The sequence below is a fragment of the Octodon degus genome, unplaced genomic scaffold (genome assembly GCF_000260255.1).
Source record: "Octodon degus isolate 3935 unplaced genomic scaffold, OctDeg1.0 scaffold00037, whole genome shotgun sequence".
NCBI lineage: Eukaryota > Metazoa > Chordata > Mammalia > Rodentia > Octodontidae > Octodon > Octodon degus.
In genome coordinates this window covers 8,389,046-8,409,158 of record NW_004524613.1, presented here as the reverse complement: position 1 = coordinate 8,409,158, position 20,113 = coordinate 8,389,046, and the positions used below count along the sequence as shown (strand labels likewise).

Genomic DNA, 20,113 nt, shown 5'->3' with positions numbered 1-20,113 from the left:
AGCTAACAAAATGTGGGTGTAACATATGCATCCTCAGAGCACAGTTGTAAGATTTATTGCACTATGCAGTCTTTTCCCTCTGCCATGAGAGTGGCATGTCCCATTAGGGATTGCTCCTTCAGTCCAAGTCCAAAAAAAAAGACACAGAGCAGAATTTCCAATGGCCAATGATGGATGTGCCATGAGTGAAAAATAAATATTGTCACCGCAAGTCCTTGAGATTTGGGATTGTTACTGCAACAAAACCTGACTTATGACTAATACATGACACAGAAGAGTTGCTTAGTATAACAAAACCTAAGAGCTAATTATATTAAAGAATGGCCATAAGTAATAAAGAATAAGAACTGTAGCTTAAAATGTATATTAGAAAAAAAATTGGAAGGCAGAGAAGACTGCCAAATTTAGGGGGAAAAAATGTATAGTAGACTGTTGGACTTCCAGTCTGGGTTACCGTGGAGTAACAGGGGTTGGATTTATGTCTCCTTCCCTCAAAATGAGTGGGAAAAAGTAGACAGAAATATATAAAACAATGGTTTTCAGATATCTACTGTAAGACAGCACAGGATAATGAACTCAGAAAGGGTAACACACCAATAAGCCTGACTTCTGGGCTCAGAGCACAGAGGACACAGAGCTGGGAATCTAGGGAGACCCACATAACCACAGCCTATGGGAAAGAGCACCAGAGCAGAGGGCTGCACAGACTAGCAGAGGGCCCTTCTAGTCTTCATGCTATTAGCACATGCAAGTGAAGACATCAATAAGAGTTGCAGAAAGGGACTAAAGAAGTAGGGGGACTAGTCCCCAGAGCTCACTGAGAGTCAGAAATAGTTCATACTGCTACCAGTTACGGCACAAAAACCTTCTTAATTCACAGTGCACCAGGTGGAGCACTGTGAGGAGTACTGCTCCAATAATGAAGCAAAATTAACCGCAGAGTACAGACTAGTCTGGTCTTGCCTGTTTAAAAGTAGGTCTTGAAAGTTCCATATTATTTCCTAATACCTTTATATCCTAGATCAATTTGCCGTCATACATTTACCTTTGGTTAAAAAAAAAAAAAAAAAAAAAAGTCCCATGAAGAAAAGGAAAATCATCAGTAACAATAATACAGAGAACAGAATTAGAAGACAAGAATATTAAATCAGCTAGGTATACTACAATTCATACGTAAAATGAAGTTAAGAGAAAAGCTTCAGTGCTATGGCAGTACTGGATTAACAGACAAGAGATATCTGAAGAGGTGAATAGATTGTGATTGTGAATTATGAATTCATCCCCCAACGAGTTCCTAGCTGATAGCACTAGAAGTTGGGCCTAGAAGGATGAAACAGGTCACTGGGAGTGTGCCCTACAGAAGTGTATCTTGTCCCTGACCCTTTCTTCTCTAGCTTTCTCCCCCCATCACATTGCTTCCTGTTTTGCTGCAATGATGCTCGTATCTTGTCTCAGGCCTAAAGCAACAGAGCCAGTTATCCACGGGCTGAAAGCACTGAAACCAGGAGACAAAATAAACCTTTGAACCTTATAACTGCCATGTCAAATACAGTGGTACCTGGATTCATGAATGGTTTTGTTTGGGAACAATATCCCAAGTGACACCCATCCAATCAGACCCCACTCATAACACGACATTCAACTACTGAAGTGAATGAATAAACTAATGAATGAATCTACTGATGAATATAGCACCCCCATGATCTTACAATCTTTCACATAACATGAGAATTTGAGGGGACATTCTAGATCTAAACCATAATAACTAGAAGGATGAAAGATATAAGATAAACTGAACTGAACAACTAGAGGGGAAGTATACCGTCTGGTTTAAAAAAAATACAATGGAGATTAATTGCAATTGTATACTGCAGAAGAGTAAGCTTGAAGACTAACAAGTGGTATCTAAACTGAAGCACAAAAATAAAAAAGAGCAAAACAGACCACTGGAGAACCATTATTAGATAACTGAAAATAGCTTGATATAGATTGATAGACATGTAGTTATTTTATAATATCTTTATAATTATATACTTACTTATAATTATATGTAATTGTAAAATATAACCATATAATATACATGTAAAGTCCTGAAAGACAGATGGGGCATAGAAATATTTTAAAAATATCACACCCTCGAATGTCTATTTTGTATCTGTGTATTCAAAGTGGTTAGGATAGATATATAGTTGCATTCTCTTAATGAATAGAATGATTTGTTCTAATGGTGTTTGTAAATAGGATCACAAGTCCGCATCTTGTACAGCAATTAACCACTAAGAAGAATATATGCAGTGTATTATTTGTTGAAACTGTACTTCCGATTTGATTTGAAACTGTCTCATTGCTATCTGTTTATCAATAAAACTGTGGGGAAAAAAAAGGATAGATATAGAGCTACTTTCTCTTAATTCAATGAATAGAAAGATTTGTTCTAATGGTGTTTGTGGACAGGATATCATGTCTGCATCTTGTACTATGAATAACCACTTAGAAGACAACAATAGCGATGTATTAATTATTGAAACTGTTCTACTAATCGGTTTTGAAACTGTCTCATTGCTATTTGTTTCTCAATAAAATTATTTAAAAAAAAATCACACCCTCAAATTTCCATTTTTGATGAAAATTATAAACTTGTAGACCTAAGAAACTAAAAAAAAAAAAAAAATCTCAAATTCAAGAGATAAGGAAGAAACCTATACCAAGGCACACCATACACTAATGACAAATAGGAACAATAACAACAACAAATTGCATACAGAAGAACACACATGTGAATAATGGTTACAAAGGTTATAATGTGAAATGTATCCCCCGCAAGGCTCATTGTGTTGAAGGCTCAATCATCAAATTAGCAATGTTTAGAGTCAGGGTACAGAGAAGTGACTGGTTAGTTGGGGGCTAACCTCACCCATGGGTTAATCCATTGATCAGTTCAAATTTGAATAGACCATTAGGAGGTAGGGCCCCCTTGGAGGAAACGGAGCACTGGGGTCATACCTCTGAAGGGTATATCTTATCCCAGATGCTTCTTCTCTTTCTATGCTATTGGCTACCATCAGGTAAAGAACTTCGCTCTGCCATATCTTTTTACCTTGATGTAATGCCTCACCACAGGCCCAGAAATAATGGGATCCAATGACCTCTGGTTGATTCCTCTGACACCGAAAACCAAGGTAAATCTTTCTTCCTTTTAAACTGTTTCACTCAGGTGTTTTGCCACAGCAGTGGAAAGCTGACTAACACCACAGTAGACTTCTACCTGAAAACCAAGTAATCCAGAAGGCAATGGAGCAACCCAATGTAATGAAAGAATAAAAATGTCTCAACCTAGGAAGCTGTATCTGGTGAAAATACCTTTCAAACAGGGAGACAATTTAGACATACACAGGCTGAAAGAAGTCATCAACAGACTAATATCAGAAAAATATTAAAGGCAGTCTTTGGGCAGACAGGAATGAATACCAGATGGAAATTTAGACGTGCACAAAGCAACAAAGAAAACTGCTGATGCAGGTAAATACATAAAAGACTTCTTATATTTAAAAATCTCTGTAAAACATATTCAATCATTTAAATAAAAAGAACAATGTATAGTAGGAGTTAAACTGTAGGTTAAAGTAAGATATACTACAATGGTAGCATAAAAATCAGGAAAGAAAAACATTAATATACTCCAGTAAGGTTCCGTACTTTATACATGTACATAAAGTCCTGCTGTTTCTAACTTCTTTTCGTGCACTCATCCTATTGGATTACTGGCCCACCCTACAGCCTCATTTAACCTTAATTCCTTCCTTATAGGCCTTGTCTTTCTTACAATCACCTGGGCGACTGGTAGCACTTCAACAATGAATTTGGTAAGGGTGGTGTCTTAGTTACCATTCTCTTATTGCTGGGACAAATACCTGACACTCAACATGAAGGAAGTAAAGGTTTATTTAGTTACTGGAGATTTCATAGCTTAAAACAGCCTGAATTACACAGCATAATCTTGGAGCCTTATTCACTCAGGAGAGGGACAGTGCCTCTGTCCTCTCCAAACATCTCCTCCCTGCCCGAAGTGGCCTCAATCACAGACACCACTGCCCCACTCTACAGGGTCTGGGGAAGAGGCTGGGGCACCGCCATGGCCAGGATGACCCACTCCACACCTCTGAGAGACCACTAAACTGAGGGGCAACACGTGCTATCAGTTTAATGGTTAGCGCCTCTCTGGCCCTGCCCCTCGAGCCCCTCCATGGTCCTCTGGCCCCACCCCTTAAGCCACTCGCCACTCTCCCAACCCCATAACTTAAATGAGGCTTTTGGGTTTGGGGCGGTACAACTACACACAAACCATAACAGGTAGGAAGTGAGGCAGAACAACAATGTAGCCTGAAACAGATGGTTAAAGCTGCACTACTTAAGAGAAAGTTGTGATGGTTACATTAATATGAAACAAATATATTTCAGATCAAAGACCATTACCAGAGATAAAATAAGTCATTTCATAATGACAAAAAGGTCAACTGAACAAGAGAATATATAATCCAAAATATTTTTAAGCATTTGAAATAACTTCAAAATACACAAAGCAAGTTTTGGAAAGAAGAAAACAAATACCCAGAATTGTCAGGGGTTTCAACACCCCTCTATCAATACCTGATAAGCAGACTTGATATATATATCATTCCATTTGACATCAGAACATACATTGTTCTCAAATGCACAAGGAGTACTTAGCAACATGACTATATTCTGGGCCATCAAGTCTCATAAATTTTGGAAAGGTTCAGACAAAGTATATTCCGAAAGGTATTGGAAAAGTCCCAAATACTGAAAATTAAACAATACATTCTAAATAACTTATGAATGATGAAATAAAAATGAAAATACAGCATGACAAAATGCATGTTACCTAGCTAGGCTCAGCCAGACAGCTCAGCAGATTAAAGTGTTTGCTTAGGTAGACACAGGGGTTGGTGGTTCGATCCCTGGCCTGCTCCTGGGGCATGATGAGATGGCGAATAAGACTGGGGGTGGCAGTACGTCCCTGTAATCCTAGCGCTTGGGAGGCTGAAAAAAGGAAGGTTCACTACAAGCCCAATCTGTGTAGTAATACCATGTAGACCTTGTACTAAATACATTAAAAAAAGAAAAAAGCATGTTATCCATCTAAAGAAGCAATTGAAGGGAAACTTATAGCAGTAACATGTACTAGATATTAAGAAAGCCCTCAAATAATAGTCCTAAATTCTCATTTTAAGAAATCAAGAAAAGAATAGCAAATTAAGCCCCAAATAAGCAAAACCAACCAACCAAACAAATAAACAACAACAACAACAAAAGCCCTGGAGTGGAAATCACTAAAATAGAAAGTGGTAGTGAAAAATCAATGAAACAAAAACTGATTCTTTGATAAGATCACTAAAATTGATATAGCTCCAGAAACACTGGTTAGGAGAAAAAAGAACAAGCAAGACACACATTATCAACATGAATAAGAGACGGTATCATTACAGATTCTACAGTTATTAAAAGGGAACTAAGGAAATATTCATGAAAACTTATTGCCAGAATGTTTGATCATTGACAAACGAATTCCGTAAAACACAAACTATTCAATTTATTCAAGTAGAAATAATCGATGAAAGAAATAAATATTTTGTCAGACTTAGGAATCTTTCAAAAGATTACTACAGGAAAACAAGCAGCAGACTGGCAGAAAGCATTTATAAAACACATCTGGTGAAAGAGTATGTTATACAATATATGAAGAATTGTTACAATTCAATAAGACAACTCCCTGTCACCAAGTGGACAAAAAAATCTGAAGAGGCACCACCCCAAAAAATATGTGGATGGCGAATTGAGAGTTGTAGTTGTCAATGAATTTCAAAATGATTATAGTGAATAATAAAATTGGTCAGAACAACAACAAAAAGTATATATTGCATGACTCTATTCGAATAGAATTCTAGAAAAGGTGAACAAATACAACGGCTAGAAAACAAACCAATGGTTGCCTATGGACAATGAGATGGGGGAGAGGAGTCATAGATTACCAAGGGGCATAAGGCAGAAAATGAGTGTAATACATTTGCTGTCTTGGGGCTGGGGACAGTATGATGTGTCTATATATATTGCAAAACTCATCAAATTGTGTATCTTAAATGCATTTAATTACAACAGAATGACGAACAGCTATCAAGTCTGAAGGAAAGCTCAGACAGGTCCTACATATACTACTTCCTACCAGGTAATCTTGATTCAGTTAATCTGCCTTCTTCAGTAACAGCCACTTCTCATTTATGAAGTGGTAACATCAGCCTGGAGGGCTGTTGGAAGGATTACTTTGTGCCTTTGAAATGTTTTTCTAGTTCCTACATAACAGGTGCAAACTACTATTATCCATCTAAGAGAAAACCATAATATTCAGCTCGAGGGAGAGGGAATGTTTATTGTTGGACAAACAAGTAAAATCTGCATGTGCATCTTGAAATACAAACTGTATATAGCCCAATCAGGAAGTACAGCTGATTTGTAAAAGATTTCCACTTACATTCTGCTCTTATACTTAAATCTTGGAAGACTGGAAGTTAAAAGAAAAGACTCTTAACTCTTTAAAAAACTGTAAAGGACCATAAGAATAAAAAATATAGTTTGGACCTCTAGGTTTTCATGAGGAACAAAACCAATGAAGAACATATACAAAACAAGGGCATAAAACCCCAGGTTCTCCAGGATGGGCCACCTACCTATCTGCTTTGTCATGAGCTCATAGCTCAGGACTAGGTCTGCAAAGACTTACTCTGCAGATAGTATAACAACATCTTTTTGTGTTTTTGTAGTCAGTCACTTTTTTTTCAGTTAAAAAGAACTTCAGTGAAAATCTGGGTGAAAGAAAAAAAGGGAGTGGCTCCCAGACAGGATGTCACTGTATCTCCTCCCTCTCTTCGTCTCCTTCTCTCTCTCTTACATACACGCGCACACACGCGCGCACGCACACACACACACACACACACACACACACACAGAGTCAGTAACCAAGATGGGTTCACTGTATTTGTGCTATACAACCCAAAGTTGCATTTGTATACATCCCCTGGGATCTCGGTGGTCTCTTCTCTTTTTAACTGGAATGGGGTTTTACAACAAAAGTAATAAGCTTCATGTCAATATTTTCAAAGATACTGACAATGTAATTCTTCTGTTTCCCACTGGCTCTGTCGCTTCTCAAAGGGACTGGAACTATTCTGATATAGGATACTGTTAAAAAGTGCTTTGTGGTGGCAAAAAGTAAGAGATTTGGAGTACAGACTAAAATTAAACCTGATATATCAGAATCGTCTATTTGTAGCAACCATGATACCTAAGACAGACATCTGTAACCAAGAACAGGGGAACAGCAATGGGGGCACTGGTACAGCATCATTCTCATTTCTTATCAAATTCTAAAATGGCCACTGGACTCTCTGAATCTGATCACTTTGTTAAACTGCACAACAAATTGTGGTTCCCCTGAATTTCATTTTCCTCTCTACCATCCCTGACTATAAAAATACCACCTGGCTCATGTTCATATCTTAACCCTTCAGCTGTTCACCAAAGACTTTCTAAACATCTTATCTGTCTCCTCACTCTTGACTATTCAATCGGAAGAGTGAGGCTGAACTGCCCGTCAACCCTGCCTCCCAGCTTACTTCTTACCTTACAAAATGCTAAGGAGACCAAATGAGAAATTCAATCCCTTCTGCCTCCTCTTTCCTTCATGTGTGTGGTTCCTATACTCTATGATGGTCATCTAATGCTTCTTCACAGCATGTGTTTCACTTTTAAATATTACCCCAACCATCCTTCTTTCCCACAAGATAACTTCATTTGTTCTACAGCAGAGAGACAGACAAAAAGAGAAAACAAATGGCTTTTTTTCTTATTGATTCTGTCAAGCACTGTGAAATCCATATACTCGGAACACAGGAATGAGAGAAAGTCACCTGATGACTCAACTCACTCCTGAGTGGCAGGGCAAGTGAGAAGAAATGCTTCGGAGGGCAGGAGAGGGAGGTGCTAGTGCTCAGTTCCAGAAACAAAAGCTGAGAGACACAAATCTGCATGGAGGCCTTTGTGAACCTTGAATTAGAAAGATTCAAGACAGGGACATGCAAACCATTGTCCTGCAGTATCTAGGAGAACAAAGAAGAGAAATGAGCGGGTCCAGTGACCCAAGGGGGAAACTGAGTGTGGGTATCTGTGTGGACACAGGCCACAAAGGCAGTGACCCCTATGCAAGAGTGGCCTCTTAGCCAGACCTCCCTTGGGTCAGGATAACAACTACCTTATAGCCTAGTTTGTGTTTTTCATGTACTAAAAAATGTAACAGAAAAAAGGAGGTTTAAATATTTTCAACAAGAGACTGAGTTCTCAGCCACATGGCTTTTAATAAATCACCCCCTTTTCTCTGGGTCTACATATGAGATTTGCCAGAAATTCCATGAGTCAGTGATTCTAAACAGCAAAATCATTGCTCAGACTTTGGTCATTTACTTAGATTTACTGAAAGCCTGAAGTGTAGCCATTGCTAGGTACTAAACAGAAAGAAAAGGGGTGACCTCTGTTCTCAAAAGTCTTAGGTATAGTAGCAGGTGCAGAAACATAGGTGTTAGGCATACAGAGTATAAGTGTTCTGCAGAGGTAAGCAAAGGATGCTAGAATTCAACAAAAAACTTAAGGCTGAGGACAGGGTCAAGGAAAGTGACACTTAAGTTGGAGGCTGTTTAGAGCAGTGTAAGCCTGACATCCAAGGAGATTCACCCAGAGAAAATAAAGAAATATGTGAAGCAATCTAATCTGGTTGAGAGACTAGAATATAAATACCTGGAAAGGAAAAATTAAGAAGAGATGGCAATAGATACTTGGTACAAAACTTCACAGGCAAAGAAAGCCATATTTTTTTTTTAAAGTAAAGGCAAACACTAATAAAAGACACAGGAAGAATCTAGGGAATAAAAATAATTAAAGAGTGGAAAAAAGACAAGATAAAATAAAACTATGAAAGAAATCACAAGAATAAAAGACAGAAAAAAGGCTCAGCATAATACTCATTATGATAAAAAAAAATTAAGTTCACCTAAAGACAAACTCACAATGAACTAAAAAACCAGAGTCACATGTAACACAAAACCTAAGAATTGAAAGATAACATGAGAAGCAATAAAATAAATACAAAATTATAAAAGAATTAGACAAGTTCACTACATGCAGCAGAGGGAAACACTGACAAAATATACAATCCAAGATTAAGGTAAGAGTAATCAGCATTTGCTGCCCATACAAATAGAATATAACAAACATAAGTGTCAAGAGAAAATGAAAAAAAAATCCATAATTATTGCAAGAGATTGAACAAAGTAGAAAAGAAAAAAAGATTACAACAGAGCTGAATGTATTTACAAAATTGAGATAATTTGGAGATAATTACAGCAGCTCATACGCCTGAAACAAATTTTATACAAATGTCCTTGAACATTTGTTAAACCTTCTCATGTTCAAGGCCAAAGAGCTTTTAGCTTATTATGACAAAATACTGGAAACATAAATGTTCAACATAAGTAACAAGCTGATACACTGGAATGCAGAGACAGTGATAATGGAATATCACTAAGCATGAAAGGAAATATTCAAAAGAAATGAGATGAACACACAATTCTCAGAGGAAGAAATATAAATGGCAAGTAAATATATGAGAAGATGTTCAACCTCTTTGGTCATTTGAGAAAGGCAAATTAAAACACTGAGATTCCATCTCACCCCAGAAAGAATGGTTAACATCAAGAAGTCAGCCAAAACAAATGCTGGAAAGGATGTGGAGAAAAAGGAACCCTTCTGCACTGGTGGTGGGAGTGCAGACTGGCATAAACACTATGGAAACCAGTATGGAGATTCCTTCAAAAGCTACGGTTGGAGATTCCATTCAAGCCAGCTATTTCCTTCCTGAATATTTTTCTAGAAGAACTGAAAATCTCATACCACAGTGAGGCATGTGTACTCATGTTTACAGTAGTGCAATTTGTCACAGTTAATTCCTGGAAACAACCCAGATGTCCATCAACTGAAGAATGGATAAAGAAGATGTGATATTTTTACACAATGGGGTATTATTCAGCTACAAAACAAGATAAATTTGAGTTGTGTGCAACTATCTTTTTTTTTTTTTTTTTTGGTGGAATTGGGGATTGAACTCAGGCCCTTGAGCTTGCCAAGGAAGCACTTATTTCACTGAGCCATCTCCCCAGCCCTGAGAACATACTCTTAAGTGAAATAATCCAGACCCACATGTGCAAACATCATACTGTCTTTTTTAGTGTGAGAACCTGAAAGAGAAAAATGGAATCTGAAGGATACAATATATACTGGGAAAAGGGAATGAACTTACTCAAAAGGAAAGAGTTACGGAGTTGAGAAGGACAGAAAAGGGAATGGGGGAAAGAGATTAGCTATATGTAAGCAGGATGGCTTGGACAACTGTACTGTGCATTTCTGCTGGTCTATGGAAAAGAGCAGTTAATGCTTAATTTGTTTTGTCTCATTTTTTCAATTGTACTTTTTCTCTTCTTGATTTCTTATACATTTGTTTTTTTTCTTTCTTCTTCCAATTTTACATGCCTATATGTGGTAATATGAATAGCTGGTTGGAGGACAACACTGTCTTACAACAAATACTGTGAAATTCATATTACTCTGTTAAGTGAAACTCTGCATCACTTGTAATTTTTTGTTTTAATTCTAGTTTGCACTCTCTTCAAAAAATAAAAAATACATAACACAAGAATAATAATGTAATGTCAGATATGTAAGAGACTATTATATTACTATTTTAGAGGTTTCTTGAATATCATGGTCATTGTGGATATTGGAATAAAGAGACTGGCTTTTATTTTAAAGCAAAGCTACAGTAATAATAATAGACAAAAATAAAACATTATCAGAAAAAATAATCAAAAGATTCAAAATGAATAAATTTCTAAGTCTGTTGAGTCAAACAACCGGGGGGGGCGGGGGAGGAAACCTATATGACTATATTTATATGAATTCCAGATTGACAGTGGTTACTCGGGGGTAACATGTTCCCCTTAATACTCATTATCACATTAAATTTTATTATAGTTATTTAACATCTATCCCCTCACTGGCCTTTGCGATTCCTGAAGGCAAGAATCCTTCTTATTCATCTCTGTACAAGCCTAGCACTTAACATAAAACATAGTACCCTACCAATGTTTCAACAGATGCAAAACTGTTCTACCTTATTCAGTTTAATTTCCTCAACATCCCTGAAAATTCAACACTATTACTCCAATTTTGAGATTAAAAACTGAGAGTCAGAGGGTCAAAAGGTTAAAGTAATTGCTCAGATATCCAAAGCTAGTTAGTAAAAGATCAATGTTGGAAACCCACATTTTCCTTAACTCCAAAACCCATTCTTCCATTCTATGCCATATAGCTACCACTTCAAGTGGGAATTTCATAACTGATTTATGACAAAGTAAAAATTCATATTTAGGGAAAATGGAACCATAGAAATTTACCTAACCTTCAGTGCTTCCAAGTTTTGAATGGGTTCTCTTTAAACAGAACAACTTGGCAGCTTTTACTAGATCAGGAAGGATAAATAGTAGGGGGAAAGAGTCCTTTCCAATTAAATTTTCAATTTGGGAGTCTGAAGAAGAAAAACAATGCAGAACAAAGAGCACTGGAAAGAGACAAAAGGAAATGCTGAATCTGCTAATATAGCTAATTAATGCAAAAGAAGGAATCTAACAGTAACTTCAGCATTCAAAACTGAAAAGTGAGGAGATCCCAGAGAAGTATACAGTTTCTAAGTCTTTTATAGCTCTTCTTTAATTAGCCTCCCAGAATCCAAGCATCCCCATTTGAATAATCCATATTTCTGGTTATTTATTCAGCTCCCTACTGCTACACATTACCAAGCCATATGCGAGAGAATATATCACTTCATATTTGCACTCAACCATCTGAAGTTATTGGCAGTTCAGACCTTTAGGAATCTTAGAGGAACGTCTCTACAGAGTATAGTTTTAAGGTTAGAAGACCCAAAAATCCAAATGCATCTTCTTTATATGTTATTTGTTTAAGAGAAAGTGGGTCATTTCAACAAAAGGACAGGCAATTAGAAAGGTAAAGGAAAGAAACAGAGGACTCAAGAGAGTAAAGCTGGCAGAAATCAGCCAAATAGTAAAGGCTTCTGAATAGTTTGCCATAGCTAGCTCTGCACTTTAGAAAAGAATTTGTTTTTGATGGCAATTTCTTGAAGGAAGATTTTCAATCAATCCAAGGTCTATTAAACACTGGACAAAAGAGATTACACAAACCTTCTTAAACAGGAGAAATTCTAGAAATATTTTTTAATAATCCACACCAAATACAAAATTATTCATTGTTGAATTTAAGATAGTAAAATATTAGAAATAATCTCAATATCAATTACTTATAATACTAAGTAAGTTATGTCCCTTAAGAGTCTGCTACATAGTCACTGAAAGCTCCCATGAAGATTATGTTGCAATATGGAAAATAGCATGTCAAGCATTAAAAAAAAAAAAAAAAGAAAATTACATGTGTGGCAGATCCAAAAAGTTGTTAAAAACAAGAAAATAAAAATAGATAAAAGAGTAAGAGACAGTTGTTTTTGAGTGACCGAGATTTTTGGCTGGCTCAGCCCACCCTCAGGGCGGGGCTGGCATGGCATGTGGTGCCAGGATTGAACCATAGTTCCCTATGCCTGCCTAAGCTGGCACTTTAGACCATTCAGCTATCTCGCCGGCTCCTGTTGATTTTTTTTTTTTTTTAGCTCCTAGAAACAAAAATTCTGTCTCATTTATTTCTATGTAAGCTTGAGGCTTAACACAGTTTTCTTTTTCTTTTCTTTTCTTTCTTTTTTTTTTGTGGTACTGGTGATTGAACTCAAGATCCTGCACTTGCCAGGCAAGCACTTATTCTACTGAGCTATCTCCCCAGGCCCTCAACAAAGTTTTCATCATAAACAGAAGTTTCAAAATGGCAGATTCTGGAGATTTCATAAGATGTAATTTCATAATGATTAGAGTATTCTAGCCACACAAACATGCTCTTGTGTCTTTCAAATTCAAAAACTGTCCCTTGAGCCTGTACTACCTCCAGGTTGCAATCATATTCTTCATAGCCAAATTTCTCAAGAAGATCAATACTAGTTATCTTCCTCTTTTGTTTCCAACTTTGAGATTCTGTGAAATAACTGAAATACTAACATAATGCTTACTTTAAGGAATTAAGAATATAATATTAAGATATATAAGGAAAGTACATAAAAGTTTTAGAAGTATCCTGCACATTATCATAGTTTCTATGTTAAGGCACAAAGCACATACTAAATATGTAAGTGTGTGCTAAATATTACTAAATATGTAAGTGTAAATATGATTATTTTGCTGTTAATAACAAAAGCACAGACAAATGATTAAATTTAGAAGTTAGTGTCTAGCTTTCCCTGAGCCTTAGGGGGGAAAACTTAAGTGTTTTCCTTAAAACAGTAAAGTCTTCGAAGAGGTACGAAGATACTACTCTTCAGTGCAATCATATTAAGAATTGGGAGAACGGGGGACAAGCAGAGCAAAATGCAATACGCTTTTATTCATCCACTTTAACTTTAGAAAAAACCAAATAGAGATGCCAAAACACAACCTCACCTACGTATGGAAAACTCAAGGGAAAAAATGACCAAAGTTGTATGTTGTTAAATATAATAGGGAGGTGTTAAGCACAAAAGGTGGAAAAGCTAGGAACTCAGAAACCTACCTGAGCATGAGATTCATCAGTTGAAGGCCCTCGCCCTTTAGGAAGCGCTCACGATTGGAACTGAGCATCAGGCATGAACAGAGTGAATCAAACAGATTTTCCATCATCTCCTGTTCCTCAGCTGTACTAGGGTTGTGCCTTTTAAACACCTGTCAAGCAAAGATAGCAGAAAGCACAGAGGATGTCTTTTTATCAAGCACTATTAAACAATTTCCAAAACCTACTTGTCATAATAACCCTACAACTGAGAAAACACAAGTTTACTAGACAATATTCTCATTAGTTTCCATTTTGGAGAAACAGCTTTTAGATTCACAGCTATTAAATCAATAGATACCAGTTTATGCAAAGACACTTAGCTGATTATCAAGCCCATGAGTGATTGTCAGTTCCAAGGAGGTAGATTTTAAAAAGAAACAAAAACCTCTTATGTGAAATATAACAGACAAGGACAACTCCATAAAGGATACGCATGGTTAAGTCAATAAAGTAACCTAAAACCACTATTCAGTCAAGAAACAACTCTGTCCACTACCCCCAAGCCTACCACTTGCAAACCTAATCAGATAAAGTTTTGCTTCTACAAATAACCACAATCTAGAGAAGCAAATCTTGGCCTAAGATAGGAAAGTTTCCTAAAACCAAGACTTTATAATTGCCTCACACAGTAAATGGGCCTCAAAATCATGAGAAGGGCTTAAAGTAGGAGCTCTGTCTTTGCCAGAGATGTATGGCATGCTAGGAAGAAAGCCTTTTAACAGCATATGCATACCCATACAGTCTACTATAAGACAATCAATAATCTCACAGGAAAAGGACTAAGCAACTTCCCAGAATTGGAAACAGATTCACATTGCAAAGCTCTATTTTTGGGGTGGAGGCCAAGCCACTCAGGCTGCTGGCACCAAGATGGAAGCTGTATGCAAACTGACAACTCAGGCACTCCCAACACTCTTTTAAGATTTTATCCAAATGATTTATTTTCAGTCCTGTTTTTAGAATAACACAGATGAGATTTGTTAGAAGAAATCTTAACAGTATTTTCAGAATGCCAGCAGAATAACACTTCAGTTGAATTTACATCTCTTTCAGTGAGCAAACGGCAGTTTCCAATTTCTCATTCAAGCCTCCGATGCCATGTCCTTCACTATCGTACTCTGTGACCTTTATCCTACTGCACCAGAACTTACCTCTCTTTGAGTGTTTCTGAATCTTAAATGAACAGACTCCTCTCTAGGGGCTGACCAAAAGGAAAAGAGGTAAGTAATCTTGGAAGGGAGTCAAATGAAAGTAGATTGGTATTCTTGGCCCAGGAACACAAATGTGAGCAGGTAGGATAAATCTGTTAGACTGGCAATCTCATGTCAGAAGATGAGGAAAGGCTAGACCAGGTTCACAGTATGATGTGGTCCAAAGAGCCAATGACTAAGGAAAGGTGGCAAGTCATGTGCCTCCAGTGTAATCTCCAAGCTGCCCACATGCTCCATGTGGTCTGCATCCCATGGCTTGTCCCTTCCCACAATTTCCAGCTCCACCTCCCACTTAAAGCAGGCCATGTATCTTCATGGCAGACAAGAAGCATAAGAATTACTCACGGATAACTGCTGAAGAAGCACATCGATTCCATCCAGCTCTCCAAGCAATTCCCTGTTTTCTAAAAGGGGAAAAAAATAGAGGGAGAAAAAAAAAAATGAAGCTAACTGTCAGATTTTACAGCCGTCTAACACTGATACATCAGCAAACAAAATCAATACAGCTTGACAGAGTACAAAAGCTGCACAGAGAGCGAGAGGGGAAGCAAGGGGATGCCAAAGGCAAGAGAGCTTGCTGTCATGATCTGAAACAAGCCTGGCTCCTATCCTAACAGAATATCAATACTGAGAGGGAGCCTCACCATCGTTGTCCTGGAGCAGGATGGCCAGCACTTCACTGCAATACAGTTTGTTGGCATCAAAAGGCATCTTTGCCTGTGGGGAAATAGAAGAAATGAGAAAACCATTAAAGGGTCTTGCTTCTTGGGCTAGGACAAATTTTTCACAAGTCAGAGAGAGATGGAAGTCAGGGAAAGGGAAGTAAAAGGTAAAAAAGTCTGCCGCTGCTTTCAAGGGACCAGCCCCAATTACAACATATAAAGACAGATGGATACAGTGGCTCTCCGACTCCTATACCCAGGTATGAGGAACACCTCCTCCAGGAAGCAGTCCCTGACTCCTCACTTTGAGTTCACAGATTGTACATGTCTAAGATAAGCAACAGAAAGTTTTGAGCTCTTAAGATGAAAACTTGTGAAGTTTCTTTCACAAGCTAGAATCACAAAAATAAGTTTGTATAGTAGCTGATACTCAAAGTAGAAAAGAATGCAATTTGTTTAGATAGGCTCAATGTATTTGTAACAAAGTAGTTCCTCCTGGATATTTTAATGTTTAAAATTTAATTTGAAATTATAAACCTATCTGCTTGCATGCCATAATCTGCCTACTATTTAAAAAGGAAACCACATTAAATATGTAAAAATGTGTTAATATTTTAACACCCAAATTACTACCCACAATTTTCACCCTGCTGCGTGCTCTACTTGGAGATGCAGAGGGGACACATCTACTGCACAGACTACTTTTCGTGGATGTCTACACTGTTGCCTCAGCAGAGGCGAGACTTAAATATCACACCAATAACAATGCCTTTTGCAAACCTCTATATATGTCTGTATTTAGAGTACTGATTCTTAAGAGGCAAGCACATAGACAACAACTGCTAATCTGCAGCAGCCTCTGCTACCTACCTAGGTTTTTGGAATGACAAATAATTTCCTTACCTGCAAAGGACAGGGGAAGTGTTTATCTTGGAGCTAACACTTTCATCACCTTTGCGCCATTCACAGCTCTGTCTGAACATTGATTTTATACTTAAGGAAGAGCAGAGCCTAATAAGCAACATTCAATGCCAACGCAGTTTTCTGTGCATGGCTTCCTCAGCAAACCTAAGTGCACCCCACAGGGCTTCAGGAGGCTGACCAGGCCCAACCTATCTTAGCTTAAAAGGTTTGTAAGTACAAGGTCTTACATGTGCTGACTGCACAGTATGCTCCTTGGATAAGCTTGCAGCCTTCTTCCAAGAAATATGTACAACAGCTGGGACTTAAATGCAATCTGTGGTATATTTCATTTTAAGGAAAACAGTTTTAGAAGAATCAAAACACAAAGGTGAAATACCAAAGGCTAAGCATCTCTATCAGAATCAAGGATAGGATTAGCTGATAAAATTACTTATTCAAATTACTTAAAGGACTGGCGAGACAGCTCAGTGGACTAATCAGACTAAGTGCAGGGGTTCAAACCCCGGGACCACAGGCCACACAGGCCCCATTCCAAGGCGTGCTGAGCCACCAAGAGCAGACGTGATGGTGCATGCCTGTAAGCCCGGTGCTGGGGAGGCTGTTACAGAAGGGTCACTGCCAGTCCGAGCTATGTAGTAAGACCCTATACAAAATACATTTTAAAAAAATGCTGAAATCCCCAGTATTTCTACCGTATTTTAAGCTATTCTATTGACACCAACTTAGATGCAAGGGCCAAATTTCTCCTCTTAAATAAGGTATATTTAACTGAATGAAGCCTGAAGAAATTAGAACTCTAGAACAATAGCTTTTCTGTGGCTCCTTTCTTTAAAAATTTTATTGAGAAACAAATAGTGACGAGACAGTTTCAAAATCGATTAAATGACAGTTTCAATAATACATTGCATACTGTTATCTTCGTAGTAGTTATTCATAGTGCAAGATGCACACATGATATCCTGTCCAAACACTATTAGTACAAATCTTTCTTCTCATTGAATTAAGAGAAAGTAGCTGTATATCTAGCCTATTTTGTACATATATAGATACAAAATGGTCCTTCATTTATATCTCCTTTTTTTTGTTTAGTTTTGTCAGAGATGGGTATTCCATTGTCATTTAAATATTGTAGGTGCATGAATTAAACAAAATAATCCAATATAGTCCAGTAATCCATACTAGTAGTGGGTTATCCATAGGACTAGCAATGTCAGAAGTTGCTGACTTGAGCCTTTTACAGCTCAGCGTACTAATAAGGCTTTACTTTTTATACCTTATTTTTAAACTTTTCTGCGGGATGGTTAAGACCAAGATAAAGCAAGACCTATATAACAAGAAATGTAACTTTTGTATCTGCCAAGGTCAATCAAATCCCTCAGGATTTAGCCTGAAACCCGGTACCAGTTTGTAGATCCTCTGTCAGTGTCAGCCATGTGGATAAGTCATGGCCATTGCTTGACCAATTTGCTCTCTGTGAAAGCCTGAAAGAATGTTTTCTCTCCATGTGACTCTCCTTAGGCACACTCTACATCATCGATCACTTTCCTCTGTGGCCCCAGAATCTCGTTAATCAGTAAATTTGGGACACAATTGAGTTACAGGATATTATAGTACAGGTTCTCCTATGTCCTGAGTCCTCACTGACCTTGAAAGGCTAGGGCCAAAATTTTGGCTGTGCTTGCAGCCCTTCTTTTTCTCTAATTTTTGGTCTGCAAACATAAGTTGTCAACCCTCCAGAAGAGATGCTTAATGATATTATTATCCTATAACATAGGCAGTTGAGCTTAACCTCTCTATCTGTCTGAATATCAAACATCTTAACATGGAACAGGTATTTTCCATCAAGAATTGATAACTTAAACTTCTTTTTTTTTTTCAGAACCAGGCATTGAACTCAGGCTCTTGCCAGGGAAGTGTGTATTCCACTGAGCCATCTTGCTGGCCCTGATATGTTAAACTTCAAATCCTTACAAAATGTGAAGGAAAAAAGAAAAAAATTCAAAAAATAGGAATAAACAATTACATATTTTTACACAGAAATTTAGAAATCTAACCATATACAGCATTGTAGCAGGACAGTCCTATGCCATTTTTTTCCTTGTCTCTTGTTTTCATTTATTACCTTTTTTAAAAAAACAAACATTTACTTGAGAGACAATATGGCAGTAATTGGTATGACATGACAAGCAGTACATATTCAGAAGACCAGAAAGAATGACAGAGATTCCAAGCAAGACCTTAGTATTACACACTGCTATCTTCAGTGCAGTTGCTTAGTTCACAGGTATCAGCATATTTAGTCAGGGTGAGAATTCTACCAATTAACTGCTAGTTTTAAAAACCTGTTGAAGATTCTCATGATCATTGTGTGGCTCCTTTCTTGTTCTTTATCTGATTTTATAAACTGTCTTCAATCAGGGGTAGATTTTCTTTTCCTTTCAATAAATACTTATTGGATATTTGTTTTGTCTAAGACACAAAATTAAGCATGACAACAAACAGAGGTGAACTGAACCTTGTCTACAACATTTGCAAGTATTATACTAAACTCAAAGTAAATGTATTTAGTGGCACAGTCCAATTTAAAAGAATACACATTAAAAAGGAAATAGATCTGGGACATGCCAAAGTTTGACTCATGAGCATGTGCCACAAAGTCTACCGTTCCCAGAGTCTAGGCTGAGGCAACTAGGTGCCATGATAAATTTACTATACAATATTTCTAAATTTTCAAGGAAAACATGACACTTGAAATCTACCAAGCACTGTACTAACTTCTAGCTCACAGTACATTTCTTCTAATGATACCATGTTTTAGTGGAGTCAGGTTAGGGAGTGGCTGTGATTCTCTTGAAATTGTGTGAAAATAGATGTGGATGACACGTGAGGACAGTAGTGTTCTGTCTGATTCCTAGGTCTGGGAAGCTGTACTGCACCCAAAAGGCACACACACTTAAGAATAAAATAAAGTTTTCTTTCCACTTATATGTGCTCTTTTTTTCAAACAGCTACTCAATTGTCAAAATAAATATCTTGCTACTATATTTTAAGTTATTTATTGACACCAACCTAGATGCAAAGAATAACTACTTAATAAATAAACATGACTACTAGATGCTTTCTGACATGAGAGTGCTGTAAAAACAAAACTACTGAGACAGTGAGAGTATCATGCACTGGATTCTATGACCCAAGTAACATTTTTTGGTCTGTTTCCTGATTTATAAAATGGAAATTAAGAGTGAGAAGACCCAGGCCGCGGGATCCTGAACAGACCCAGAGCGCAGGCCCGGCGAGTGAGTGAGACGACCCAGGCCGCGGGATCCTGAACGACCCAGAGCGCAGGCCCGGCGAGTGAGTGAGACGACCCAGGCCGCGGGGTCCTGAACAGACCCGGAGCGCAGGCCCGGCGAGTACTGAGTGAGAAGACCCTGGGCT

The 20,113-nt window shown here is 37.6% G+C and overlaps 1 protein-coding gene across 1 annotated transcript in view; it reads right to left on the bottom strand.

Moving 5' to 3' along the window:
• Ctnnbl1 (catenin beta like 1) overlaps positions 1-20,113 on the bottom strand; it is a 189,438-nt gene that overhangs the window by 86,866 nt on the left and 82,459 nt on the right. The window contains exons 8-10 of the mRNA XM_004630898.2: positions 15,734-15,806; positions 15,435-15,493; positions 13,840-13,988 (exon numbers count right to left, since the gene is read on the bottom strand). Of these exons, the coding sequence (XP_004630955.1) occupies positions 13,840-13,988; positions 15,435-15,493; positions 15,734-15,806 (281 nt within the window). The remainder of the gene's footprint in view (positions 1-13,839; positions 13,989-15,434; positions 15,494-15,733; positions 15,807-20,113) is intronic.